The sequence below is a fragment of the Podarcis cretensis genome (assembly GCF_951804945.1).
Source record: "Podarcis cretensis genome assembly, chromosome: 10".
NCBI classification, from domain to species: Eukaryota; Metazoa; Chordata; class Lepidosauria; order Squamata; family Lacertidae; genus Podarcis; species Podarcis cretensis.
The window spans coordinates 11,515,112-11,543,090 of NC_137179.1; the positions used below are offsets into that span (position 1 = coordinate 11,515,112).

A 27,979-nucleotide genomic window follows, 5' to 3' on the forward strand; every position below is an offset into this window, starting at 1 on the left:
TCTTCTCATGAGGTGGCCAAAGTATTGGAGCCTCAGCTTCAGGATCTGTCCTTCCAGTGAGCACTCAGAGCTAATTTCCTTAAGAATGGAGAGGTTTGATTTTGCAGTCCATGGGACTCTCAAGAGTCTCCTCCAGCACCATAATTCAAAAGCATCAATTCTTCAGCGATCAGCCTTCTTTATGGTCCAGCTCTCGCTTCCATACATCACTACTGGGAAAACCATAGCTTTAACTATATGGACCTTTATTGGCAAGGCGATGTCTCTGCTTTTTAAGATGCTGTCTAGGTTTGTCATTGCTTTTCTCCCAAGAAGCAGGCGTCTTTTAATTTCGTGGCTGCTGTCACCATCTGCAGTGATCATGGAGCCCAAGAAAGTAAAATCTCTAACTGCCTCCATTTCTTCCCCTTCTATTTGCCAAGAGGTGATGGGACCAGTGGCCACGATCTTTGTTTTTTTGATGTTGAGCTTCAGACCATATTTTGCACTCTCCTCTTTCACCCTAGACCTGCCCAATGTAGAAGCTTCATATTGACTTCTCATCCCATGGGCTGGTGTTGCAACCTTCCCCAGCCCCTTGGTGTAGGATCTGGAGAGGGCTTGCCAATCTCAGGGTCTGATCCCAGCCTGTTCCTTTCAGTGCCTGAAGAACGCTCGGGTTTGTCCAAGGGCAAATGGGCAGAGCATTTAGTACCAGTGAACTCCTAGCAAAGTCAGGAGAAGCAATGGGAACCGCCGTTAGTAATCCAGTGCCAACCTTTGAGCTTTTCCTTTCCGATAAAATAAGGATGTCGAGGATGGAAGGCAGGAAGCAGGCTTGACCTTTCCAGAATGACCAACAGCTGCCCAGTAGACTGAAGGCTCTTCTTATCCTATCCAGTAAAAATTACAGAGGTGGAAAATTGGCCAAAGTTTTGCTTCTAGGGACTTGGACCAGCTAGAATGAGACATTAAAACAACACCACATGGTTCAAAGTGCCAAGCAAAACAGATTGTTGCAACTTCACATGACAAAGCAACAAGCACCATGCTATGTAAGAATGCACTTCCATGCATGTGCGTATGGAAGAAAAACGACCTTTGGGAGTGATAGCAGAATGTGCCCATTTCAAAAGGAACTGTGCGATTATATCTTGCATGGTCATGTTTCATTCTCATTAGGCATTCTTTGTAAGGCTCCCTTTGAAGACGGAGACTGTGCGAGCATGCAGCGTAGGGTCTTCAGATCTACAACCATGTAGAGAAGAGAGTTTGTGTAATTAGACTTATCTATTTCTTATTTTTTTTAAAAAAAAAAAAAAACTTGTTTCATTGGAAGAATAGATATATATATCTATATCCAAGTCCATCTCCCGCAAATGGCTGCTGAGCAGATGTCCATAATACAGACCTTTAGATTGCATAGAGAAAATCTGGATCTGTGAGTGTGTATTTTAAGTGTCCTTGCATACTGACATCTGCGCAGGTCAGCGGCAAGCGAGTTTAAGGTTGAGATAAGGCTGTTTATAAAAATTGATTGTCTGTCTGCATTTGGACTACGGTACAGTTCTGGTCGCCTCACCTCACAAAGGATTTCGCAGAGTTGGAAAAAGGTTCAGGGCAACCAAAATAATTAAAGATATGGAGCAACTGCCCTATGCCGCATCTGGGACTTTTTGGTGGCTGTGGGAACAGGATGCTGGACTAGATGGAGCGTTGGTCTGATCTAGCAGGATTTTGTTACACTGTTATGTTCTTAGATTTGGGGCAGGGATTAGGCAGGTCGGGCTGGTGATGGATGTGATACCCCCATGTTGCATATACTACCTCTGCTTGAACAATTGCAAGGAGGAGTTAGGTGGCTACTGCTTGCTACCTCTCTCAATTTTGGCCAAACGTCTACACCAGGCTTCCTCAACCTCGGCCCTCCAGATGTTTTTGGCCTATGACTCCCATGATCCCTAGCTAGCTGTGGTCAGGGATGATGGGAACTGTAGTCTCAAAACATCTGGAGGGCCGAGGTTGAGGAAGCCCGGTCTACACCTTCCTCTCCTCCAAGGGCCCAAAAACTTTGCTTGTGGCAAGAAGAGATTGCAGAGGTGGTTGCTCCCAACTCTTCCCCAGTGGGGATTCAGAGCTCTTCCACAAGCTGTTTAGCCTACCTTGGGAAGTATTTAGTTTGTGTTTCTCTCAGCTATCAGTCTGGGAACACATGTTTCTGGTGACAATGTATAAGTCTACCCTTTTTTGAGTTGGGAAATAATAATTTCCAGTTGTTATCTCACCGTATCGCTGACTGCCGGCTCTCTGTCAACCACAGTGGCGACACACACATTGTTGTTGTTGTTTAGTCGTGTCCAACTCTTCGTGACCCCACGGACCAGAGCACGCCAGGCACTCCTGTCTTCCACTGCCTCCCGCAGTTTCGTCAAACTCATGCTGGTAGCTTTGAGAACACTATCCAACCATCTCATCCTCTGTCATCCCCTTCTCCTTGTGCCCTCCATCTTTCCTAACATCAGGGTCTTTTCCAGGGAGTCTTCTCTTCTCATGAGGTGGCCAAAGTATTGGAGCCTCAGCTTCACAATCTGTCCTTCCAGTGAGCACTCAGGGCTGATTTCCTTCAGAATGGAGAGGTTTGATCTTCTTGCAGTCCATGAGACTCTCAAGAGTCTTCTCCAGCACCATAATTCAAAAGCATAAATGCACCTTAAAAATCATGGGTTAGTCATACTCAGGGTAGACCTATTGAAACCTCTCTGAGTATTATAGAGTTGACTGTCACCCTATCATTTTAATCCTGGCTCTGCTCTTGCCTTGGACAGGTTGGGCTTCTTCTAATGGAAATGAGCCTTTCAAAGTAAGATTACTGCTGTTTGCCAATGCATCTTCATTAACAGTGTTATCGTTGCCTGACATTTATCTTATAATTTTCCAGAGCTTGCTGTTTTGTCTCTGCAGAAACCCAAATTGCAGTTGAAACGAGTCAGATAATAAAAGTGTCTACAGAGAGTGATCGCATGTGACTCGCTACCTTTGCCTGAGTAGTCTCTGATTAAGAAACATTTTGAGATATTTAATGGCTCCTGAATATCCTTGTTCCATATCTACCGTGGAGATATTCATAGGAAGTGAGGCTGCTGGGGAATAAATCAGGTTACCTGCTAAAAAAAATTAGTTACTTCGTGTTTTGGGGGTCTTTTTTTTAAGAAAAAAAAAAGATTGGTAAATCTCTAGAAACATTTATCTTGTGCTTTTCTGCACATCAATCCTGTGAGGTAGGTTAGAATGGTAGGGAATGGCTGACCCAGTAAGCTTCATAGGTAAGAGACGCTTTGAACTCAAGGATGGGGGATAATTCACCAATCTAACCAATATATTACTCTCAAATGGAGCAAGTTTCCAGGGACCGCTGCTGTATACTTACTGCATACAGACAGCACTTTATGCTGTCGATGTTTCCTTGCCTGATAATGTTCATGGTTTATGCAATCTTTCACACAACATAAAAGCCATTTCTGGAAATTTAGTGGAAGTTTAGTGCTAACTTCCATGTGGATTGCTTCTTGGGGGGTGGGTGGAAAGCAGCACATTTGGTTCCATGTTTCCAGGAAAAGCATGGAACAAAATTTGGGGCGGTATTACTTCAGTCCTCAAGAGCAGGTTGGATTACATGGGCAATAGATACAAAAGTAGTCTTGAAAGCCAAAGTCTCAAGACTTTAGGATGCTGGAGAGGGGATAGAGAGACACCTGCAAGAAGAGTAGATGTTTCTGGGATGGTGGGAATGTTCGCTTTAATAACTCTTAACAGTTGTAGTTATCTCTCTTCATCACGACTGTACTTATTCCCCCCAGCTCCTTATACCTAAGGACTTGAGCTCTTTTAAGTTCATGACTGTAAATCAATTTTGATAGTGCCTCAAAGCATAGAGTCAAGAAACTGGCGTTGGTCCAGAGTGAATTAATCTGAAATTAATTTGATTTTGAAAGGCTCCATCTGGCTGTGTTTGGAAAAGACAGTTAGACAGAGAGAGAAAGATATAAACAAACGATCATCTGTATTCTCCGCGCCAGATGTTTTGTGGGGTGTCCCCCCTCCTTTTTTAAAACCAGAAACCCTCATTTTTTTTTGAAAAAGTGGTGGCAGTGTTGATGATGCTGGATCTCTCTCTCTCTCTCTCTCTCTCTCTCTCTGTCAAAATGGCAATCCTATTACAGGTTTCACCAATGGAACTATTTCGTTTATTCCTTTATTCTGATCGTTAGGAGATTGGAGAGCAGGGGAGTTTTTGTGAGAGGCATGAGATACCAAGCTAACAAAGAGGGGGAAAACATGGAAATTGTCAACACAAAAGTCTGCTTTCATTGACAAGAATCGTGTGATTTAAGCATAGCTGAAAAATTCTTGATATTCTTTAACGCAGAGCCGTTTAAACGGAAATAGTTAAGGCCCTTGATCAATCGCTGCATTCTCCCTTTGCTGTTGGAGGCAGTATGTGTTTCATAGAATCCTGAGATTGTATAGTTGGAAGGGACCTCAGGGGTCATCTAGTCCAACCCCCTGCAAGGCAGGAATCCAGGTCGATGGGAATCACCAGTGTTGTTGCACTCAGGTCCAGCCTGTGGGCTTTGCATGGAGAAAGTTCATCACTGGTGTCTTCAGTCAAAGGGAGCCAGCAAAGTGAAAGGCGCTTTGTCAGAGAGAGTCAAGAGTATATCATCATCATCATCATCATCTTTTGTTTAAAAAAATAATATTTATTAAAAATTTCCAATCAAACCAAATTATATATTACAAATTATCCAATAATCAAGCAATCCCAATGTTATGCCTAATTATAAATTATTATTATTTTTTAGCTGACTTCCCATGCTTCAAGATTGGAGGGAATCCTAATCATCTCATAGTTCTACTGCATTTCAAAATATTACAATAATTCCCTTAATACATTCTGATGTTAATCCTAATCCTCCTCCTCATCATCATTTGTACCCCACTCTCCAGCCAGAAAGGCTCCCAGTGTGGCTTACATATAGTCCATTAAAACAAAACAGTCCCTGCCCACAGGCTTACAGATATATATGGAATGACACACAAGGTGAAAGGGACAGGGAGGGAAGAGGAAAAAATAAAACCCAAGCACCGATTCTTAAACAGTTGTTCTTACAGTGATCAGCTTGCATAGTTCAGGGGTGGGAGGTGCCTGGTGGACCTGGTCTTTCGGGAAAGCTGATGGATGCAGAAGGTTCAGCACCCCCAAGCAGGGCCTGGAAAGACCTCTTTCTTTAAACCTGGGACTCTTGAGAGCCACTGCCAGGCAGGGCAGACAACACTGACCAGATGGACCAAAGGCCTGAGACAGCACAATGCAGCCTCCCATGTTCCCATGGCAATACTGGGTAGATGGCTGGTCATTGCCCTGCTGATTTAAATGGAACCAGAGGAGGCTGGTGTATGAGTTCTTGAGGAAATCAGGCTTTGCAAATTCTGATGGAAAGTGAACCCAGTTCCACGACTTTGGCTAAGGGGTTGGTCGGAACTTCTGCACCTGCCGGATTCTACTCTTCTCGAAATGTTGCAACACAGTCGTACATTTAAATTGGCATTTTGATTGGGGTTTTTTTAAAAAAAAAAATTACAGTGGATGCTCGGATTGCGAACGTGATCCATGCGGGATGCACGTTTGCAACCCACAGCGTTCGCAAAACACGCGTCTGCGCACGCGTGGGTTGCGATTCGGCGCTTCTGTGCATGCGCAAAGTGCGATTTAGCGCTTCTGCGCATGCGCGGCCGCTGAAACCCAGAAGTAACCCATTCTGGTACTTCCGGGTTTTGGCAGTCCGCAACCCAAAAAAACGCAACTGGAAGAGGCTGCAACCAAGGTATGACTGTACTGTAGGTGCAGTACAGAATGATGAGATAAATAGACATTCAAAAGTCACACAGACTGGAGGTGAAACAGATTCGCCCACCCTTAGGCTGGTGTTGAAGCACGAAGGAGCAGGTCCTTTGCTCCCTAAGCTGTTCAATCAGTTGTTGTGGAGTGTGGGTTGTGTAGGCTGTTTGCGAGGACTTCAAAAGGCTCTTGGACCTTGCACCTGACAGCCCTGCTTTAAAGCACGTCCAGCTGGGAGTTCCAGTCTTGTTTTCAGGGAAGCTATTTAGATAATGCAGCCGCGTTGGATCCGATCAACGTAGCTTTCGTTTGGGTCATGCGCTCTCGGAAATTACTAAAATAGCCTCCTGCATCTCCTAAATCCGGCTGGTATGCCCGTCACATGTGTCTGTGCCAATCTTGAAATGTGTTGCATCGCGCAGCATTTCCTGGAGTTAATTGCTTGGATTTAGTTCTCTGGAGTTGGCACTCGGCTCCCGAACACAAGCTCAGCGGTGCGAACTTTTCCCTTCCTTGCTTGGAAGGGCAGCTGCGCAGCGACGAGGACGGGCCTCCGGAAACCTCGGGCTACACAACGTGGCAATCAACATGAACAAGCAAAACCCTCTATCCAATTTTGCAAGAAGAAAACCAGAATGCACTTAAAACAACAACAGCGCTCCCGACCACAGCAGCTAAAGCTGGGATTAGCAATCCTGTTAATGCATTATCCCTCTCCCCCATGCACACATAATATATACCGCAGCATAGTCTTCCTCTCCCATCGGCCGTGACATCATCACGCCTCTCCTTAAGCTCCCGGTCGTACTCCGCATCAATGTCAGACCTTTAATCCTTTTAAAGCTCCCCATCTCTCTGCTTCTGACCACACGTCCTCTCCAGAACCATTAATGAAACGGGACCCTGGTGGGGAGGTGCATGGCAGTGGGTGGCAGGGGTAGAATCCGGGCACCCACATTAAAAAAATTATGGGGGCCCAGGCACCCGGGGCCTGCTGGAGTTGGGACCAGTGCGTGTAATCACCCAACCCAAAAGTGGTCCTTTATTATACACACACACACACAGTGGTACCTCAGGTTACAGATGCTTCAAGTTACATACGCTTCAGGTTACAGACTCTGCTAACCCAGAAATAGTACCTCGGGTTAAGAACTTTGCTTCAGGATGAGAACAGAAATCGTGCGGCGGCAGCGGGAGGCCCCATTAGCTAAAGTGGTACCTCAGGTTAAGAACAGTTTCAGGTTAAGAACGGACCTCCGGAACGAATTAAGTACTTAACCCGAGGTACCACTGTACACAGATGGACTCTGTTGGAATGCAGGGGATCCAGATTGGCAAAAGCTCAACAACTTTTTGTGTCCTAATTTTTACTCCTTGAAATAGTACCTCGGGTTAAGAACTTTGCTTCAGGATAAGAACAGTGCATGTAATCCACCACGCTTCAGGTTACAGACTCTGCTAACCAGGAGGCCCCATTATCTAAAGTGGTGCTTCAGGTTAAGAACAGTTTCAGGTTAAGAACGGACCTCCAGAACGAATTAAGTACTTAACCTGAGGTACCACTGTATACACACAAACACACATCAGTTCCAAGAATCGTACAACATATCTTCTCGTCTTATACAATATTTTAGACTTCCGTCAACACCGCTGATGATTTCCCGTTCTTCATCACTTATTCTGCATTTCTTATTTTCTATATTACATTTAAATGTCCTTAACTAATAATTCTCTTCACAGTCTTTTTTCCAGTATTTCAAGTAATCCACCTTATGAAACTTCTTGCAGTCCTACGAGTGTAATCTCTTCATCACAATTACTTTTCAAATAGTTCATATATTTACTCCAGTCTTCTAAGAATTTCTGATCCCACAGGTTTCGAATCCTTCCTGTTAATTTACAAGTGGTCCTTTATTCAACTGTTACCAGAGCAGCGACATGAGTCCCCCCCCCCAAAAAAAAAATCCCATGTCAATTAGTCTAATTTGCACTGGAAAAACTTCATTTTGCATTGGAAACATTTCTGATGTCCCAGAGCATTGGTTCTCAAAGGGTGTGGCATGCCACACTGGTGTGGCGGAGAGGATGGCAAGTGTGGCGGAAAGATTCAAGGACAAATCAGTGTTATATTTCTGGAATGATTCATGTTCTTATGTAGCTGCCTTGTTTTATACTTTCTTGATGTCCCATGATCCTTATTATAAGGCAGTTGGTTTCTGTGTTATAAATCAGGCACTGCTAGGAGTTGCTTCTTTTGGTTATCTAATGCACTTCTTATCGATACAAAAATTCAGTGTGGCGCGAGCAAATTTTTATTCTGAGAAAGCTGAAATGGCCATACTTGCTTAATATTTGCATCGAACTGATGAGATGAAAAAGAATGTGATAAAATAAAACACCGAACGAATCTAAAATGCTGAACTGTATCTGAACCTAATGCATCTGAGTATCTCTATATCTGAGTGGTGCCTGGTATGAGGGATGTAGGAAGCTCCTTAAACTGAGTCAGACCATTGGTCCATCTGGTTCAGTGTTGTCTATACTGATTGGTAGCAACACCAAGTTTTCAATATTTAATGCTGTATTGTTTTTAACGCTCGATAGGGAGCTGCCCAGAGTGGCTGGGGAAACTCAGCCAGATGGGTGGGGTATAAATAATAATAATAATCATCATCATCATCATCATCATCACTGCAAGATTTCAGACAAGGATATCTTCTCAGCCTTAGATGAAGATGCCAGGAATTGAACTTTCTGCATGCAAAACAGTAGAAGCAGAAGATGCACCTTGCTTAGGGTTGTATAAATTGATCTCAAGTCACTACTCTTGAAACCGGAAGCTGGAGCCCAGTGAGTTAAAAAAAAACCTGGAGAAACAGCAGGTTTACTACAACCAGGGCTGGCCCAAGACATTTTGATGCCTAAGGCAAACCCCCAAAATGGTGTCTCCTTCCCCACCAGGGAAGAAGTGTTGAGGGAATATCTACGTACATGAGGAACAAGAGGGAGAGAAAGATCTAGCTCAGTTGGTAGAGCATGGGATGCTATGATTCTTTATCGGGATCTGCTGCCCCTGTGGATCTTGCCGCCTTGCCTCATGGGTGGGCCGGTCCTGACTGTGGCTCTGAGACAGGCAGCCTAACGAAGCAGCGCACATCCTCATATTAAGGAAAAGAAGAATCGCATCGGCCTCCCACCTGCCCAGGTGACATTTGGGGCTTAGGCGAGGGGAAAGGCCAGTTGTGAAAAAACGAACCTTACCTCATGCTTCATGCATAGATGGAATAAAAAAAAGAGCAACTGAGTTTGATCTGCAGGAAGAGGGAGGAGGATGAGTGTTATTTGCTGTAGGGAAAGCCAGAGAAGAATGGAAGGGGGAGTGAAATGATTTTTCTTGGACGTGTGTCAAGGCAGGAATGGAATGGGGAGTGGGAGATCTTCCCTAAAGCGGTCGCTTTTCTGGGATCCGAGATCATTTTCCACAGCATCCCTAAAAAGATGTCTGGAGCCCCATCCTCTTCTCCACACCCCAACTGTGATCCAAGGGACCCAGGAGAAAGAGAGAGGCAATGTTGGGTAATTGAAATGGCAGAACGACGCAAGGTTAGGCGAGCAGCGGAATTGGTGATCAAACTTCTCATCATTGGTTTTGAAACCTGTCTTTCATGCCGTTCCCCTGCTCCTTTCAGGACTTGGGAGGGCTGCAAAGAAAGGAGTTAATCGAGGCATATTAATGTGTTCAGGTGTGCTTATGCTTCGAGAGAGAGAAGGTGGGGGCAGCTAAGTGATTTCTCGGTGCGCAAGTTTGTAGCCCCGGGGCATGGAACACACTCGTGGTCTCCCCTCTTCCGATATTTAATTTGTGCCTCCTTTGTGAGTGGCGCAAGTCATCTTTGTGTTGTGTCTGCAGGCTTTAACCCTTGAATGAGGCAGACAGTGTGGGCACACAAGGCCATCACTTGAGGCAAAGGATGGGGGAATCTGTCCATTTCAATTCCTTTGAGTTTCTCATTATTCCAGTCTTTAAATTCAGTTTTCCACATTCATTTATTTTATTTTAAAAAGTTGTGGTAACACTCACACCTTACATTTAAAGCACTATGATGCCACTTTAAATGGGCATGGCTTCCGCCAAAGAATTCTGGGAGCTGTAGTTTGTGAAGGGTGCTGAGGGTTGTTAGCCGATTCCTCTTCCTCTCAGTGTGTTACAATTCTCAGAGTGGTTTATAACTGTTGAATTTGCAATGTCCCAAGCACAGCGGAATGATGAGGAGTACGTGCCACATACTCTATTTTATTTACACTTTATTTACACTTCAAAGCTGGTAGATTACAGAAAAACATCTTGCCTCTGCCGGAGCAGAGAAAGCATCCTCTCTCCTCTAAAGCACGAAGAGAACACTGTGAGAACAGTGAAAAACAGGAAACCAGTGTACGTCACATCCAGTCTCCTTTCCCGTGGGAAAACCCAACAGCACAGACTGTGGAATGTAAACACCTGTCTCGTGACAAGCACTTCGCTGCACAGTGAAGAGAGCAGAAACCAACAATAACCATCAATATTTCTTCACAGGGAACTCTGGGAATTGTAGCTCTATGACAGGGATGGGGAACTATCCTAACAACTCTCAACACCTTTAACAAACTGCAACTCCCAGAATTCTTTGGGGCAATCCAGGAGTGTTTTAAGGTGATATCACAGTGATCTCAATGTATTGTGTGAAAGTGGTGAAGCTCTCTGAACTGTATTGTGCTTAGGGGTTTTAATGGCGATTTAGCACTGCTTCCTTTATTGTTATTGTTGATTTCATAACATTTTATATTGCTGTGAGTCAACATGGTTGGGCCGTTCCCCTAAAGGTGGCATAGAACTAATTGTGTACATGAATGAATGAAATAACGTGGCTCAGTATCACTGTGGTGAATGGGGAGCTTCTCTCGTGCTATTTCCATTAATTACACCATTCAAAGGAAACTCTCCAATGAGATGTGCCTCAAGGGTCAGATCCTGCTGGCTACTACTCTGCCAACATAAACAGTGATCATAATCTGCCTTCTGGCTCATCTTTCCTTTTGATAGGATTTGGTAAACCTCTGTATCTTGGTGAAAGCTTATACCCAGAACAAACTTAGTTGGTCTCAAAGGTGCTACTGACTGGACAATTTTTTAATTTATTTTGACTATGTCAGACCAACACCTGACTCTGTACCTTATTTGTACTTTACAGGACTTAAATAGTTTTTTGGACCCCTTTTCCTTTTAGTTTATACCATATAAAACAGATGATGGGCTCCTGGGTTGAAATAAAGCACTTTCCCTTCTTTTCTTTTCTATTATAGGTAATTTATTAGCAACTTGAGCTATGTACAGTGGTACCTCGAGTTACAAAAGCCTCAGGTTACAAACGCTTCAGGTTACAAACTCCACTAACCTGGAAGAGTTACCTCGAGTTGCGAACTTTGCCCCAGGATGAGAACGGAAATTGCGTGCCGGCAGCGCAGCAGCAGCAAGAGGCCCCATTAGCTAAAGCACGCCTCAGGTTGAGAACAGTTTTGGGTTAAGAACAGACCTCTGGAATGAATTGAGTTCATAACTAGAGGTACTACTGTACACATTAGCGGCTTGAGTTGCAGGAAGTTCCATTCCCCCTGCTGTGTTTCAAGTTGCATTCTTACGTTGGTGTGCAGACCACAGAGAGGGTGTAGATTTCTTTCCTCTGCTGCTCATTGTTTACCTGCACCCAACTCCAGTTCCCTGAAACTCACATCTGCACATGCATTGCCCTCTGCGCATGTGCAGTTGGCTGCCTGAAAGGGACACACTTCAGTTTAACCACAGCTTCCATTTTCAGGTAGGCTGGAAGCCGGTTTGAGGGAATGCATCAAACAGGAATACAGTGGTACCTCGGGTTAAGAACTTAATTCATTCCAGAGGTCCGTTCTTAACACCCTCCCTTCAGATGTGAAGGAAATAAGCAGCTATCCTATCTTTAAAAGACATCTGAAGGCAGCCCTGTTTAGGGAAGTTTTTAATATTTAATGCTGTACTGTTTTTAACATTTGATTGGGAGCCGCCCAGAGTGGCTGGGGAGACTCAGCCAGATGGGCAGGGTATAAATAATAAATTCTTATTATTCTTATTATATAACCTGAAACTGTTCTTAACCTGAGGTACCACTTTAGCTAATGGAGCCTCCCACTGCCGCTGCGTGATTTCTCTTCTCATCCTGAAGCAAAGTTCTTAACCTGAGGTACTATTTCTGGGTTAGCGGAGTCTGTAACCTGAAGCGTCTGTAACCCAAGGTACCACTGTATTTCTCAGAGGACCTGTGGATTTTGGCTGACCTCATATGACCTCACACCCGTGATGAGAAAAACCCCGGAGCCAGAGTGAACAGAATTGTGTGCACAGCCTTGTTCGCCATGAAGCAGACTCCTTCAGGTGGAAGAGTATAGGGGGACAGATGAAACTGATATCAGAATAATGTAGTGAGGTGTTGCTGTTTTGGTTTTTTCAAAGCATTGGCTCTTAAGCAAAGGAGGAGTAGAGGAGGCCACTGTTTGGATTCTGCTGCAGGAAGTAAAATATCTTTGTCCTTCACTATATTGGCGGCAAGGAATCTGCCTGGCCGGAGCATTTTTTTCCTGTTTTGTGCAACAATATGACACATGCAGAGGCTGGTTTTTGCATTACTCATCGGATATATTGCCGGCTGTTTTGTATGTCCTTTCATGTGACTTTTGAGTGTTTCAGAATCCAAACACACTTGCACTGGGGGTGGAAACTCCACCGCCTCCGGAACCCTCATGGGGGAAGGGTGTCCTTGCACTGATTTTCTGTTCTGCCGGAGAGCAGCGTGTTTTGTACAGTAGCCCCCGTACGTCTCCTTAAAATGGCCTTTTCTTTTGAGAGCCACAAGTGCCGTTTTGTGACTTGAGCTTGGCACCCTCTTTGTACGTGATGGATTCAAGCTGCGGCTTGCAGTCGGAGAATAACGTAATGACACGTTTTCGCTGTTGTTTGTTCACGGCATTAACATGGTATTTTGTTGGCGGTGGCACTTAATCAGTTTGGAAGTGTTAGTTGTGCTCTATTTCCCTCTCCATTGACTGTTGCTTGTTATTCCTTTTCTGCTTGCAAATGACATTATTTCAAAAAACAGAAAATGTTCCCTCTGACGGCGCTCTCCTTTCCCCCTTTCTCTCTCTCTCTCCAGTAACGGCACAGCTAACAAGATGAATGGAACTTTGGATCACTCAGATCAGCCAGACCCAGATGCCATTAAGATGTTTGTCGGACAGATCCCCCGTTCGTGGTCAGAAAAGGAGCTAAAGGAACTTTTTGAGCCTTACGGAGCTGTCTACCAGATCAACGTTCTCCGAGATCGGAGCCAGAATCCTCCCCAAAGCAAAGGTATGGCAATACAACAACAGTGGGGTGAGAATGAGGTTCTTCTTGGGACAGGGGAAACTGGGGTCCTTCTACAACCAAAACTCCCATCGCATTCATCCAGTGTTTCTAATGATGGTTGCGTCTAGGGAGGGAGAGTAGCGTTTGAGTTCTTGCTCCCATACAGAATCGTCTTGAGGGATGTGTGAGAATCATGAATACGGGTTTGAATTTTATTTGCAGTTTTGAGATTTCTGTTGTGTCTTCAAACAGGGGGAGGAATGGGGTTAGGGCTGCGACAATAAGAATAATAAAGGATACTGCTTCTTTCTGTAAACACAGAGGTGTTCCGTTGAACCCTAACACATTTATAATGGGAGGAGTGAGATGTTGCAGTGTGGAACGCTGCTGTTCAGGATTCAGGATTTTCTGTTGTGTTTTCAATCCTGCTCCCTCCCACCCTGCAGTCAGCATTTCATAGGTATTGAACAGAACTTTTGTTTCCACCATCCCCTCCCATTGCATTTTCCTCCCTCTAAACTTTCGTTGCACTTCTGCAAACACTGGGGGTTTCCCAGAGCCTGTTGAAAACTCTCTCTTGTATATGGCTGATGGCCTTTTGGCTGCATATGTAGGGATGGGGAGAAATTCAATTCAGTGCGATTAAAGTCTTCCCTAATCAGTGCTCTCAGAAACAATATGCAAATAGAAACCCAGCTCTTCTTCGAATTTTGCAAGGCAGTTCTCCAGCCCAAGTCAAGTGCACATAAATGCAGGTGTTGGTGTGAAGTCTACATATAAATGTGTATATTAGTGAACGTAAAATGCAAACATGCATTACAGTAGGCAAGACCGGTTTGCAAAAATGTCCATATTGGGCAAAACTGCACACAAAAATGTGCAGAAGGTCCCAGGTTCAGACCCCAGTAGGTCTCGGAACGAATCCTTGCCCAAAACCCTGCTGGTCAATGTAAACACCACTGAGCTAGATTAGGGAAATGGGATAGCTCGGTTAGCATGTGGTGCTGATGATGCCAAGGTTGCAGGTTTGATCCCTATACAAGACTCCTGCATTGCAAGGGGCTGAACTAAATCATGGGTAGGCAAACTAAGACCCGGGGGCTGGATCCGGCCCAATTGCCTTCTAAATCTGGCCTGCAGACGGTCCAGGAATCAGTGTGTTTATAAATGAGTAGAATGTGTCCTTTTATTTAAAATGCATCTCTGGGTTATTTGTGGGGCATAGGAATTCGTTCTTTTTCCCCCCCTTCAAAATATAGCCCGGCCCCCCACAAGGTCTGAGGGACAGTGGACCGGCCCCCTGCTAAAAACATTTGCTGACCCCTGAAGTAGATGATTCTCAGGGCCTAATCCAACTCAATGGTTCAGTGGTTCTAGATCAGGCATGTCCAAAGTCCATTTCGGGGGCCTCATCTGTCGGAGGGGGATTCCCAGCTGGTGGCAGAGGACAGAGTGACTCCCGGAGACATAGGTGTAAAAACCCAAACTAAAATGAAGACTTTATTACTGAACAATAGACACAAACTCTGGCGGGTGTTATTCCTGCAGGCAGGCTACAAAACTCAGCTTTTTCTTTTATAGCAACGGCCAGCTGCAGCCAATTAATCCCAGAAACTTCTTAAAGGTATACACACATGCTTCTGTGCCGAATGTCCTCTAACATAATCTGGCCAGCCAGTCGGTTTAATCCAGCACCTGTGGCAGTATATGTCCTGGGGTAAAATCCTAAAAAAAAAAGCTCAGCAACTTCAATCCTAAAAAAAAGTTCAACGGCTTTGGGGTTAAATTCTAAAAAAAGCTCAACAACTTCATCAAATCTGGCCCTCTTTGAAAAAAGTTTGGGCACCCCTGTTCTATTTTTTTAAAAAAAGATATTTATTACATTTTCAAATATTACACAAAAAGAAAACACACCAATAAAAAACAACAAACAAACAACAAACAAACAAGTATAATTTCAATCCCTTTTTTCATATACCTAACTTCCCCGACCTCCTCATACCTAGCCTTCTGTATTCCAACTTCTGTATTGTCAGTTCAACAAATCCTCTCCCTTATTCTCAAATTAATTTTCACTTTTCCTTTCTTTTTTCTTAATCAATACCGCTGAAAACCACTTAACTTCTGAACCCACGTCATTCTAGCACTCGTTAATTTTACAGTATTTCCTAAGATAGTCCTTAAATTTCTTCCATTCTTCTTCCGCCGTCTCTTTTCCCTGGTCCCGGATTCTGCCAGTCATCTCTGCTAGTCCCATGTAGTCTATCATCTTCAACTGCCACTCTTCCAAGGTGGGTAGATCTTGTGTCTTCCAATACTTTGTGATGAGTATTCTTGCTGCTGTTGTTGCGTACATAAAAAAAGTTCTATCCTTCTTTAACACCAATTGGCCGACAATACCCAAGAGAAAGGCTTCTGGTTTCTTCAAGGGCACCCCTGTTCTAGATATCTAGATAGACCAATGATATAGGCCTCTTCCTATGTTCCTTTGAAGGTTTCAGGGACAGGGATGTGATGGAGGGGAAGGGGCCAGCAAATATGGCTCCACCGTTCTCTTATGAATTCTGAAATATATGAGGTTTCAAACACTTGCAAAGGGTTTCAGTGCCTGTCCACTGCCAGAAGGGTTGGTTATGGGGTGGAGACATGCACTTGATTGCTCAGTCTTTGAGGATGCACAACTTATCTGTCACATCAATTTTATTTTGTTTTTTAAATGCAGCTTGTGACCCATGTCCTGGCTACTTTTCTGATAACAGGTTTGATAAAACTTTGGGACAAAGTCAAAGATGGATAACTTTCCAGTGCTGTGTGTAGGCTTAAAGTCTCGGTGAGGGTATTGTGGCTAATGATGGTTTGCGCTAACCACTGCTTAGAACTCGGGAGGTGATTTGAAGATCCAAACATCCGGCGGGCAAACCTTTTTTTTTAGAGCTGCTTGTCTGCTTCTGTTTTTTACCCTCTCAGCTTCAGGACTTCCAAAGTTTGTTTCTGTTTCCAGTTGGGGGAACTGATGGAGGCAAAGCAATGGCTGTATAAACTATAGTTTGTCAGTTGAGACATCATGCTGAATCTCAGGTAGCTCAAAATATGGTTAGCAAACCCAAAGTAGGGCTTCTGATAGTAACTTGCTAGCCAATCACAAACCATCAGTTGTCAATGCAGGCAGTAACCATGGTTTACTGGTTTGATTTTCTGACAGGCAAACCATAGTTCAGGCCTGTTTGTCTGTTTTGTTTTGCTCAGCCTTCCTGCTTCTATGGCACAACCACCTCCAGCTGCAGACCAATGACACTAACTGGCTTGTCAATTTGGACATTGCGCCAAACTGAAGCCGGCCCGCGAAACATGCTTTTTAAGGTATCCCGAGGTTTTGTGACTTTTGCTGGGCAAACCAGCTCAGATACATTCCTGGAAATCAAACCATACCTTTTGTTATTCTGATTTGCTGACCTGTTGCAAATCATGGTTTGTGAATGTTGACTTTGTGCCAGTTCGCGGTTAAGCTGCCTTAACCACAGTTAAACAGTGGCGTCTGTCTGGATTTGTTTACATCAAAGACCTTTGGGCGGAGGGCTCTGCGACTGGGCAGTTGACAAAGGAGTATGTTCTAATTGGCATCCTTACCTTCAAGCATCTTCTCAGTGTCAGTGATTCAGAATGTTTGATTATTTTTTGCTGGCTCTGTTCCACTTGACTATCTATGTATACCCAAGCTGAGCATCTCCCGGCAGGGGCAAGGACAGGATCTCTTTGAGCTGTTTTTGAGGCTGCTGTCTGAGTTTCTTACAGCCCCTGTCAAAAACAACCGACAGCTCCTGCTTTCTCCTCTGCTGTCATTACCAACTGCCTTCACTACCCTCTAACTACAAATGTCCTACTTCACTTGTTTTCCTGCCTTCTCTGTGCTGCTGCCAATTCTGTGTGGCAGGAGCTGAAGGCGGAAGCAGAGAGCAGCGTTTTCCTAGGCACTTATCCTTCAGCTCTCTGGAAATTGGGCCGGGGAAAAAAGCCTCCATTCTACAAGCCCTAACTCCTGTAATTGGGACAAGTTTTGCAAACTGGAGAAACTGTCCAAATTAAAACTTTTCAAAATTTGGGTCTGCAACAAAGTTTGCATTTTTGGATGTGTTGTGCATGTGTGCATAGATTTTTGGGGGGATAGATTTTTTATTTTTTTTTTCTTGTTTCTTTGCTGAGTTGAGAGAGAGATTTATTCATGAGCTCATAACTAAATTATCATATGCTGCAAAGTTCGCTTATGTGATTTACTGCCCAGAGGTATATCAATGGGCACCAGCTTGGAAAGTCCTAAGAGACAGTTAGACAGATTCATGGAGGATTAAGTCTTTCAGTGTCTGCTAGTCATGATTATTTCAGCTTGCAGGCAATGGTGGCTGGTGCCCATTGGGAGTGGTTGGGCAGAAGGCAAGGAGGCCAACTCTAGGTGGCACCACAGCCAAAGACAGGCAGAGTCAGCTCACTCTAGTTTTGCCCTCACCCTTTCCCCTGGTGATTTATACAAGGCCAACACTAAGATTAAGGAGGAGGAAACAGACAGATACTGAACTGGTGCCAAGAAAAAGGGCTGCTGGACCTAGCCACTGTGATCCACATGACAGTCACCTCCAGACTTGATTATTGTAACTCACTCTATGTGGGGCTGCCCTTGAGACTGACCCAGAAACTCCAGCGGGTGCAGAATGCCGTGGCGAGACTCCTTACAGGGTCCTCGCCACGGGATTGCATTCACCTGGTGCTATACCAGCTGCACTGGCTCCCGGTGGAGTACAGGATCAGGTTTAAGGTGCTGGTTTTAATCTTTAAAGCCCTATACAGGCTAGGACCCTCGTACCTATGGGACCGCCTCTCCTGGTATGCCCCATGGAGGACCTCATGGTCTTCAAACAAAAACATCTTGGAGGTCCCGGGCCACAGGGAGGTTAGGCTGGCCTCAACCAGAGCCAGGGTCTTTTCGGCTGTGGCCCTGATCTGGTGGTCACAAGAGACTAGGGCCCTGCAGGACTTGACATATTTCCGCAGGGCCTGCAAGACAGAGCTGTTCCACCAGGCCTTTGGCCAAGGCACAGTCTGACCCCCTCAACTTTAACTAGGATCCGATAATTTGAGATCTCTTCGCTGTTGAACTTTTCTGTTTGCTAGCTCTTGTCCTTTGGAGTTAATAAGGCAACCCCTCTTTTCTACCTGGGGGAGCTGAAAGCTCAGAGACGCTGCCTTCCACACATGACACTTATGAAAGAATAGATTTCTGTTCCCCCAGAGGTAGTGATGGTCATCAACTTGGATAGCTGTAAAAGAGAACCACACTGAAAAGGATATACCAAGAGCTCTGGCCAAAGGTTTCAATACAAGGAATAATTCCTACTCGAGAGTTGAAAAGAAAAACGTGTATATTCTGCTAAGAATAACAGTTTTAAACTAATAGTAAATTTGAACACAACGTATATGTGCGACAGTTTTAAAATAATAGTAAATTTAAACACAACGTTTAAGTGCAGAAATAATGTAGTTTCAAATATGCAGTGATATAGTATAAAGGTACATAAAATGCCAATACACAACAATTGTTTTATACAAGTCTCAATGGCAGTCAAAAGGAATCCATGTTATATAAAGTCAGAATAAAGAATCAAATAGGGCCAAAAAGAGAACCAGACAGGTTCACGGAGGACAAGGCTATCAGTGGCAGCCAGACACAATGGCTGTGTTCCACCTCTGCTGTCAGGGACCCTATGTCTCTGAATACCAGTTGCTGTAAGTGGGAGAGCACTGTTACCCTGCCAGTCAGGTGCATCTGAAGGACCACTGTGAGAATGAGATGCTGGACTAGGTGGGCTCTTCCTATGCTCTTTTGATCCCCCTACATCCCACCTTGGCAACTTAGATCTGTGGGTGAAGATCTGTTGACGGTGCCTCAGACCCTCACACTATGCTATGACTTGAGCATGTTATTTTAGCATTGTTCCACCAGTTCTTTGGAATTCCCATCCCACGCAAATGAAGCAAGCGCAAACACGGTTGTTCTTTTGACGCTTGTTGCAGACTTGTCTTCCTGGCCTTCCTGAATGAGTTCCCCCTTATTTCTACAGCACTTCATTCTTGCTGGCATTGGGTTTTTTTTACGAGTTGTGCTATGTTCTATATTCTACATTTATACACCACTCGTCTCTCCAGTGGTCCTCCCTGGCTGTAAATCTCCCTCAGTCCAGAGAGACCGGTGATAAGTGACCCCTCCCTCCTGAGAGGAGCACACTTGTCTTCTGGCATATCATAGCAGAAGAAAGAGTCCATCAGTAGCTCTAAACTACTTTATTTTACAGTCTATGTACAAGGAATCCATCAGCATGTCTGTGCTCTTTGAGCACCAGTACAGAACAGCATCAGGGATGTGGGTGGCACTGTGGGTTAAACCACAGAGCCTAGGGCTTGCCGATCAGAAGGTCAGCGGTTCGAATCCCTGCGACAGGGTGAGCTCCCGTTGCTCGGTCCCTGCTCCTGCCAACCTAGCAGTTCGAAATCACGTCAAAGTGCAAGTAGATACATAGGTACCACTCCAGCAGGAAAGGAAACGGTGTTTCCGTGCACTGCTCTGGTTCGCCAGAAGCGGCTTAGTCATGCTGGCCACATGACCCGGAAGCTGTATGCCGGCTCCCTCAGCCAATAAAGCAAGATGAGCCCAGAGTCGGCCACAACTGGACCTAATGGTCAGGGGTCCCTTTACCTTTACCTTTTACAGTACAGCATCACCAACAGTACTCCAACAGTACTGAGACTTCCTGTCTCACACTCTCTCAGACACTCACATGATAAACACAAAACGTAGTGCTACTGCTGGAGTAGCACGGATGGATAAAAATCCTAACAGCACACACTTGTTTGACTGTCTGGTTGTTACCTAGGACAACCATAGGAAGGTACCTTATAGTGAGTCAGACATGTGGGTCCCGGTCTAATTTAATGTGGGTGGTGAGAAATGTGGGGAGAGAGGGGAGAGGTGGAGAGGGGGGGAGAGAGGGAAAGAGAGAGAGAGAGCGCATACTAGTGTGGGGTAGTTGTTAGAGTGCTAAACCAGGACCTGAGAAACCAGTGTCCAAACAAACTTCACTGGGTGGCCTTGCGCCCAGTCACTGCCTCTCAGCCTAACCTACCTCACAGGGTTGTTGTGAGGATAAAATTGGGGTGGAGAGAACAGTGCACATGTCCTTCAGTTCCTTGGCGAAAAAGGGGTCATATAAATGTGATAACCAAATAATAGAAGTGAGTGGCAGAAAAGGGGAAGGCAGTGGCAACACTAAAGAAAGAGAAAGAAGGGGCCGCATTCTGCTCAGGTTCCTGCTCACTGCTGGCATGCAGGCCTCCACCAGATTAACCTATATTTTTTTTTTAAAAAAAATAATTTTTATTCGTTTTCCAGACAGATAACAAAAACAAAACAAGATAAACAGAAGAAAAACAGAGAAAAATCAAAACACAAAACAATTAGAATTTAGCTTCAAAATCATCATTTCATACCCTTCTTTCTTTTGACTTCCCCATACCTCCCCATCCCTGCATCCTTGTTTAATGGTACTTTAGCAACCCTTAGGTCCATTGTCTTAATTCCCTTTCATAAAATTCCCTTTAATTTTTTAGTTACTGCTGCAATTCTTTACTTCTTACCCCCTGACATCTTAACATTCCCACCAGATTAACCTATAGGGAAGGCAACCCTTGACAGGAAGAAGGTTCCCCCCTAACTGACAGTTGCTGCTCAGGGTTTCCTGGGGTCTCCCATTCTGCTATTGTCTCCTGACTTCCAGCTCTGCAGAAACTTAACACAGGCTCTTGGGGACAGTAGGGACTGGGCTGTCTTGGTAGCAAGTATGGCATGGCAGGATGCTGAAATGCCAGAGAGCCCATGAAAGAGGAAATCCAAGGGGATACAGCATCAGCACATATCTTGAAATGGCAACCCAGCCTTTGAACGAGCTCTGCAGGCTTCTCTCCTGGATCATTCACCCTACATCTTACAAGCCTCTCCTTTGCTGCAGCAGCTGAAAGGAATCCTTCTGTGTGTCCCATTAGCTTGAATTGAACTATTTTTGCCTACCTGGGTGGTAGACCGGGTCGCCTTTCTGCTGGCATTTAAGCATTTGAGAAGCAGGTTTCAGCAGCAACATCTGCTCATGCTGTTTTCTTCCCTTACAAAAGCAATATAGAGTATTGCATAAATGTGTGCCACTTTGCACACACACACACACAGAGAGAGAGAGAGAGAGAGAGAGAGAGAGGTATTTTTTTGTATGGTATGTGGAACACTTGCAATGAAGATTTTGCAAAACATGGCAGGTGCATAGAACTGTAGGCATATCAGATGCAGAGCTTCAATGCAGATATCCACATAGCATTTGCAGAGAAGTGGAAAGATCCTGCACCTCCCATTTTTTGAAGTTAGGAGTTTTTGGATCATCGTTTCCACTCCCCAAGGTTTCCAAGATTGTGATGTCCTCTTAGGTTGCCCATTGGTTTCCCCTGACCTGATTCAGCTATAAACAGCTTTTGGGTCAGGCTGGAAAACGGGTAGTGCCTGTTGTGTTGACTAGATCCGGGGCCGATCCATACATTTGGAGCACATCCACTTGCACATTTAGAACACATGACTTGACCAAGAGAATTCTACTCCACTGTCTGCCCACCTACCTGCTGGGTGTCTCCCTGCATCCCAGTCTGTAAAGGTAAAGGTACCCCTGCCCGTACGGGCCAGTCTTGACAGACTCTAGGGTTGTGCGCTCATCTCACTCTATAGGCCGGGAGCCAGCACTGTCCGCTGACACTTCCGGGTCACGTGGCCAGTGTGACAAGCTGCATCTGGCGAGCCAGCGCAGCACACGGAACGCCGTTTACCTTCCCGCTGGTAAGCAGTCCCTATTTATCTACTTGCACCCGGAGGTGCTTTCGAACTGCTAGGTTGTCAGGCGCTGGGACTGAATGACGGGAGCGCACCCCGCCGCGGGGATTCGAACCGCCGACCATGCGATCGGCAAGTCCTAGGCGCTGAGGTTTTACCCACAGCGCCACCCGCGTCCCTCTGCATCCCAGTCTGAGGGTCCCATAAATCCTTCTTTTCCATTCCACCAGCTCTCTCAGACCCCACCATCACGGCGCTCCCTGACTGTGGAATTTGAAGCTGGGTAGAGATAAAGAGAAGACTCAAGTAAGAGAGGTTACAGGTCAGGCTGCTGATTGGAACAGCGCAGGCACTGGCATTGGCGATCGATACTATTTCGCTGCCTCGGTAAATGACTTTTGTAAGAAAAGTATCACTAATGCGTGATGCAGGTTTATGGATGAAACACGGTGCGCCGTGGAGGGGAAGAATCTGTGAGATGCAGAGGGAAGGGCTCGCCTTGGTTCCAGATGGAAGTGACCTTTGAGGGGCAGGAGAAGAGAGGAAAAAATGAGGTCTCCAGTCAAAGGATGCGTTGAGGTTGTTCTGCAGATTAAAGCACCAGAGATTTCATGAAAAGACAGAGCCCCGGAAGAGGCTACAATAACATACCATGTGATCTGAAATACATTCAGAATGAGGGGTTTTGAAATGAGGAAGAAGAGTGGATGATAGCCCACTTTCTCTCTCTCTCTAATCACGGTCTCATCCTTTTGTTCCCAGCATTTGGGTTCATTGTCTAGGAAATGTGGGGTGAGGCAGAAGTCACATAAAAGGTCCATAGGAGAGCAGAGCATGAACTCTCTAAGATCAGGTGAGCTTAAGCTGTGGCAAAAGATTCAAGCATGCTTGATATATATAAGGCTTGGTGCACTAGCTAATGAGCAGCCCTCTAGATGGAAGAAAATACAGGCTTCTGCTTGCATTGAAATTGGGAGAAGGAGGGCGCGATTGAAGTTTTGCAGCAGCCAGAAACATAATGTCTGTGTGGCTCCTTCAGTTATTTTTTTCTCAGAGAACTTGCTCTCGCGATAGTGAGACAGCAGCTTCTTGTATGATTATGTTGTTGTTGTTGTTTAGCCGTTTAGTCGTGTCCGACTCTTTGTGACCCCCTGGACCAGAGCACGCCAGGCACTCCTGTCTTCCACTGCCTCCCGCAGTTTGGTCAGACTCATGCTGGTAGCTTCAAGAACACTGTCCAACCATCTCGTCCTCTGTCATCCCCTTCTCCTTGTGCCCTCCATCTTTCCCAACATCAGGGTCTTTTCCAGGGAGTCTTCTCTTCTCATGAGGTGGCCAAAGTATTAGAGCCTCAGCTTCAGGATCTGTCCTTCCAGTGAGCACTCAGGGCTGATTTCCTTCAGAATGGATAGGTTTGATCTTCTTGCAGTCCATGGGACTCTCAAGAGTCTCTTCCAGCGCCATAATTCAAAAGCATCAATTCTTCGGCGATCAGCCTTCTTTATGGTCCATCTTGTATGATTATTCCCTGCAAAGAAACAGGGAATGGAAAAGCCACCCATTTAGGGCTAAACCTCTGCATGCAGTAGGCTAGCACTAGGCAACCTCCAGCAGTTGCTAAGGCCCGAGAAGGTCGATTAGTGCTTGTTTGGGACTCCTCTATGCAAACGAAAAAGGTTCGCCCTCATAAAAAGCTAGTGCCCCCTGCCCCCACCAGCGACTGGTGTTTTAATAGGTGAGAGCTATCATCATGCAACGGTGGCCACACCCCAGGAGTGGCTTCGACTGGCTGGCTAAACCAGGTGAGAGTAGGCGATGGGTCTCAAACCCTCAGTGAGTTAGGGACTTGCCTTGCATGCAAAGACAGGCTCCTGCAGATGGAGTGGACCAAACCAAGTGTGGGTCCAATGAACAAGAAGGTGGTTTCTGCACGTGCTGTAGAGGGAAGTGAGGGGCAGATGGTGCTTGTCAACATGAAAAGGAAGCCAATCCTGGAGAAGGAAAAGGCTGATCCTAAAGCTCCATCAACTTGCAGGATATGTACGGGAGAAGAAAAGGCTAAGGAGTAAACCCTACACAAATCCAGAGTGGAGTCCCTAAGACACTGGGAGTGGTGCCTTGTCCTCCTCCTTCCAGCAATTCCTGCAGCCAAGTTGGTTCCAGATGTATTGTTCTGCTTTCCTTTGGAACACATCAGTGAAGCCAAGAGGGGGGGTCTTGCCGTCTGGGGGACCCAGGACCTCCATGCACACTGCCCAGGCTTGTGCCCCAGGTGGTTCACGTTGGTACTGCTAATGCAGGAATTTGGCTTCACCCCCAGAGGCACACTCCATTATGTCTCGAGATAGGTGGATGCCAACATTTCTGCAATATGTTCTTAATGTGATAATAGGGTATTCATGTTGGATCTGTTCTGTTGGTTAGTTCCATGATGCTTTCCCGGTGCTCAGAAGCTGATAACAGAGCCTTCGTGAAGCAATTGCTGAAGGTGGGAAGATAGGGAGAGGCCTTGCAGTGAGTCTATCTAGCTCTGTGTGTCGACATGAGCTGACAGTGACTTTGCAGGGTTTCAGGCTCCCGACAGCCCTACCTAGAGATGCCAGGGTTTGAACCTGGAACCTGCTACTTGCAATAATAACAATAATAATAATTTATTAGTTATACCTTCAGTTGTCTTTTAAAAGTAAAATAGTTGTTTATTGCCTTGACATCTGCTGGGAGGACGTTCCACAGGACGGGCGCCACTACCGAGAAGGCCCTCTGCCTGGTTCCCTGTAACCTCTCTTCTCACAGCGAGGGAACTGCCAGAAGGCCCTCGGTGCTGGACCTCAGTGTCCAGGCAGAATGATGGGGGTGGAGACAATCCTTCAGGTATACTGGGCTGAGGTCAGCACCAACACTTTGAATTGTGCTCGGAAACGTACTGGGAGCCAATGAAAATGCTTTACCACTGAACTATGGGAACTGACTGTGGGGTGGCAGAATGCTAGGCTCCAAGACAGGGGACTACCCCTTTAAGGATTCCCACTTGTCAGAAAGGGGGCAGAGCCTGAGAGGAACAATCTGGCCCAAGGAGAATGAAAGACCTCCATTGAGTCCCAAGAGTCTTGGGAGTATGTTGCATTCTTGGAGCTATCCAAGGTCCTGGGATTTTTGCCTCCCTCCTCCCATGTTCATTGTGCACTCCTTTGGACTCCTAGTTGTCTATAGGACACTAGCGACCTGCCCAGGAAACCATTTATTCACAGTCCTTTACTCATGATGAGATGTTCCTTAAGGAACCAGATCTTTTTTTAATAATGAAAAAGTTCTTTAAGGGGAACAAGTACATAAATTAAAGCAGAAATGTCCCCATTAGATTGTTCCTGCATTTCCCTTCACATCATTATTGCCTAATCTATGCCCAGGAGTACATAGTTTTAAGAGGGATGTGTCAGTCTTTGACACTGTAGATTAAACTCGGTGGTGCATAAATGTATGATTATTTGAAAGGAGAGAGAAAGAAAGGAGGGGAATCTTCTGTCTGGTACATTATAGCTTTCGGTTTTAAGGAGCTAGTGTTTCCAAGATTGTTGCACTGTCTTACGGAAGAATAAAATTGACTATAAAGAGAGGCGTATTTATTTGTATAATAAGCTGTCCCCTTCCCAGAATTAACACTGAATGACTTATATTTGAAAGAATAAATGAACTGTAAATTGTGCTGGAAAGTTCAGGCGGGCATGTTTCAGTTGCATTTCTTTTAATGAGCCCACCCAATTAGTGATCTCTGGGACAGATACCATAGATCCGTGATTAAATTTTTAATTACTTTTAAGCCACAAAGCAGAGATGCAAACAATTGTGCATGGTAATTTAAAACAAACATCAATCTGTGTGTGTGTGCGAGAGAGAGAGGAGGGGAGAGAAACCCACAAGAATATAATGACTGCACCCTTTAGATGAAGGTTGGAAATGCAGAAATGAAACTCCTTGCTTGTACAAAGGTTTCTTGACTTTAGAAACTAGCCACAATCACTGTATTTTACCTCCACTGTAAGAACAGCAGAGTATACCTCTGAAAACTGGTTTGTTTGGAACTGTGGTTGGGGATAGCACTACTGTGGTTGGGGAGAGCCAGTGTGGTGTAGTGGTTAAGAGCAGTGGACTCATAATCTGGTGAACCAGGTTTGCTTCCCCGCTCCTCCACATGCAGCTGCTGGGTGACCTTGGGCCAGTCACACTTCTCTGAAGTCTCACAGCCCCACTCACCTCACAGAGTGTTTGTTGTGGGGGGAGGAAGGGAAAGGAGACTGTTAGCCGCTTTGAGACTCCTTAGGGTAGTGATAAAGCGGGATATCAAATCCAAACTCCTCCTCCTCCTCCTCTTCTTCTTCTCATAGGCATTGAGTTAGACATTGGTTGTGAACTACCCATAGGTATTTAGTTGGCCACTATGAGAAGAGGGAGAAAGCTTCTTTTCTGCTCTGGAGGGTAGGATTCAAACCAGTGGCTTCAAGTCACAAGAAAGGAGATTACTATATTCTAAACATCAGGAAGAACTTTCTGGCCGTAAGAGCTGTTCAACATGAAACTGACTCCCTCATGAGGTTAACCTCGGGTTACAGACGCTTCAGGTTACAGACGCTTCAGGTTACAGACTCCGCTAACCCAGAAATAGTACCTCGGGTTAAGAACTTTGCTTCAGGATGAGAACAGAAATCGTGCTCTGGCGGTGCAGAGGCAGCTAAAGTGGTACCTCAGGTTAAGAACAGTTTCAGGTTAAGAACGGACCTCCGGAACGAATTAAGTTCTTAACCCGAGGAACCATTGTACTTGTTCCAGATGGGCCTTTGGTCTGATCCAGCAGGGCTCTGTTGACGTTCTTAGGTACGCATACCCCGTATGGAAACTGCTTAGGGAATTGGATGGGAAACCTCACTGGACTGAGAATGGTATGAATACTATTGGAAAGTACTTTGCACAATAACTGTTGTTCAGACATTTCGCTGCTGGGTTTGAGGACTGCTTTGGGGAAGAACCCAAAAAACCCTTAAATCTGTTCAGTGCCATTGGTTCCTCTGTTATTTGCTGCTCTTTGGACACTGTTTTTTCTCTGGGTTGTTTCTTCTTCCTAGTGTAGGGTTTGCCCGCATTTTCCGACTAGTGGGCACATTTCAAATGTTGAGAGAATTGTTGGGGCTGAGTCTGAGGCACCTGCCCAGGAGCACCATTGTAAATCTTCATGGGCATTGGGTTGGTGACCCCTGTCCTAATGTCACCCCAGCCAGGGGACATGTAGTGGTTGTTTGTGATGATACCACAACACCTCAGAGCCAATCAGATCTGACTACGGCAAACAAAGCAATGCTTTCTGGCTTGTCCATATTGGTATCCTTGTCAGTGAGGGCAAATGAAGTCAATTAAGAACGAGAACAATGCTTCTTCAGAATGAGGGCAATGCTTCTTCACTGAGGGCAAATGAAGTCTATTCAGAATGAGAGCAATGCTTTTCCCCCAGTAATTTCCCCAAATCACTAACGATGGAGGGGGAGGACTATCAGTGCTGATGAAAACGTTTTGCCTTCTAGATCAGCCATAAATAACAGCCCAGCTCACTAGGGACTAGAATCACGTTGTTTTTGTTTCTGTGAGTAAAAGCTTATAAACGTTAAAGATAAATAAATAGATCTAAGCTGTGAGATAAAACAAAGGACTAGGATCTATTTATATATGTATTCTCTCTCTCTCTCTCTCTCTCTCTCTCTCTCTCTGTATATATATATATATATATATATATATA

The 27,979-nt window shown here is 45.2% G+C and overlaps 1 protein-coding gene across 30 annotated transcripts in view; it reads left to right on the plus strand.

The window, feature by feature from the left end:
- CELF2 (CUGBP Elav-like family member 2) overlaps positions 1-27,979 on the plus strand; it is a 561,934-nt gene that overhangs the window by 357,514 nt on the left and 176,441 nt on the right. For all 30 annotated transcript variants that reach the window (XM_079992647.1, XM_079992627.1, XM_079992629.1 and 27 more), the window contains one exon: positions 13,096-13,292. In XM_079992647.1, coding sequence (XP_079848773.1) covers positions 13,096-13,292 — 197 coding nt within the window. The remainder of the gene's footprint in view (positions 1-13,095; positions 13,293-27,979) is intronic.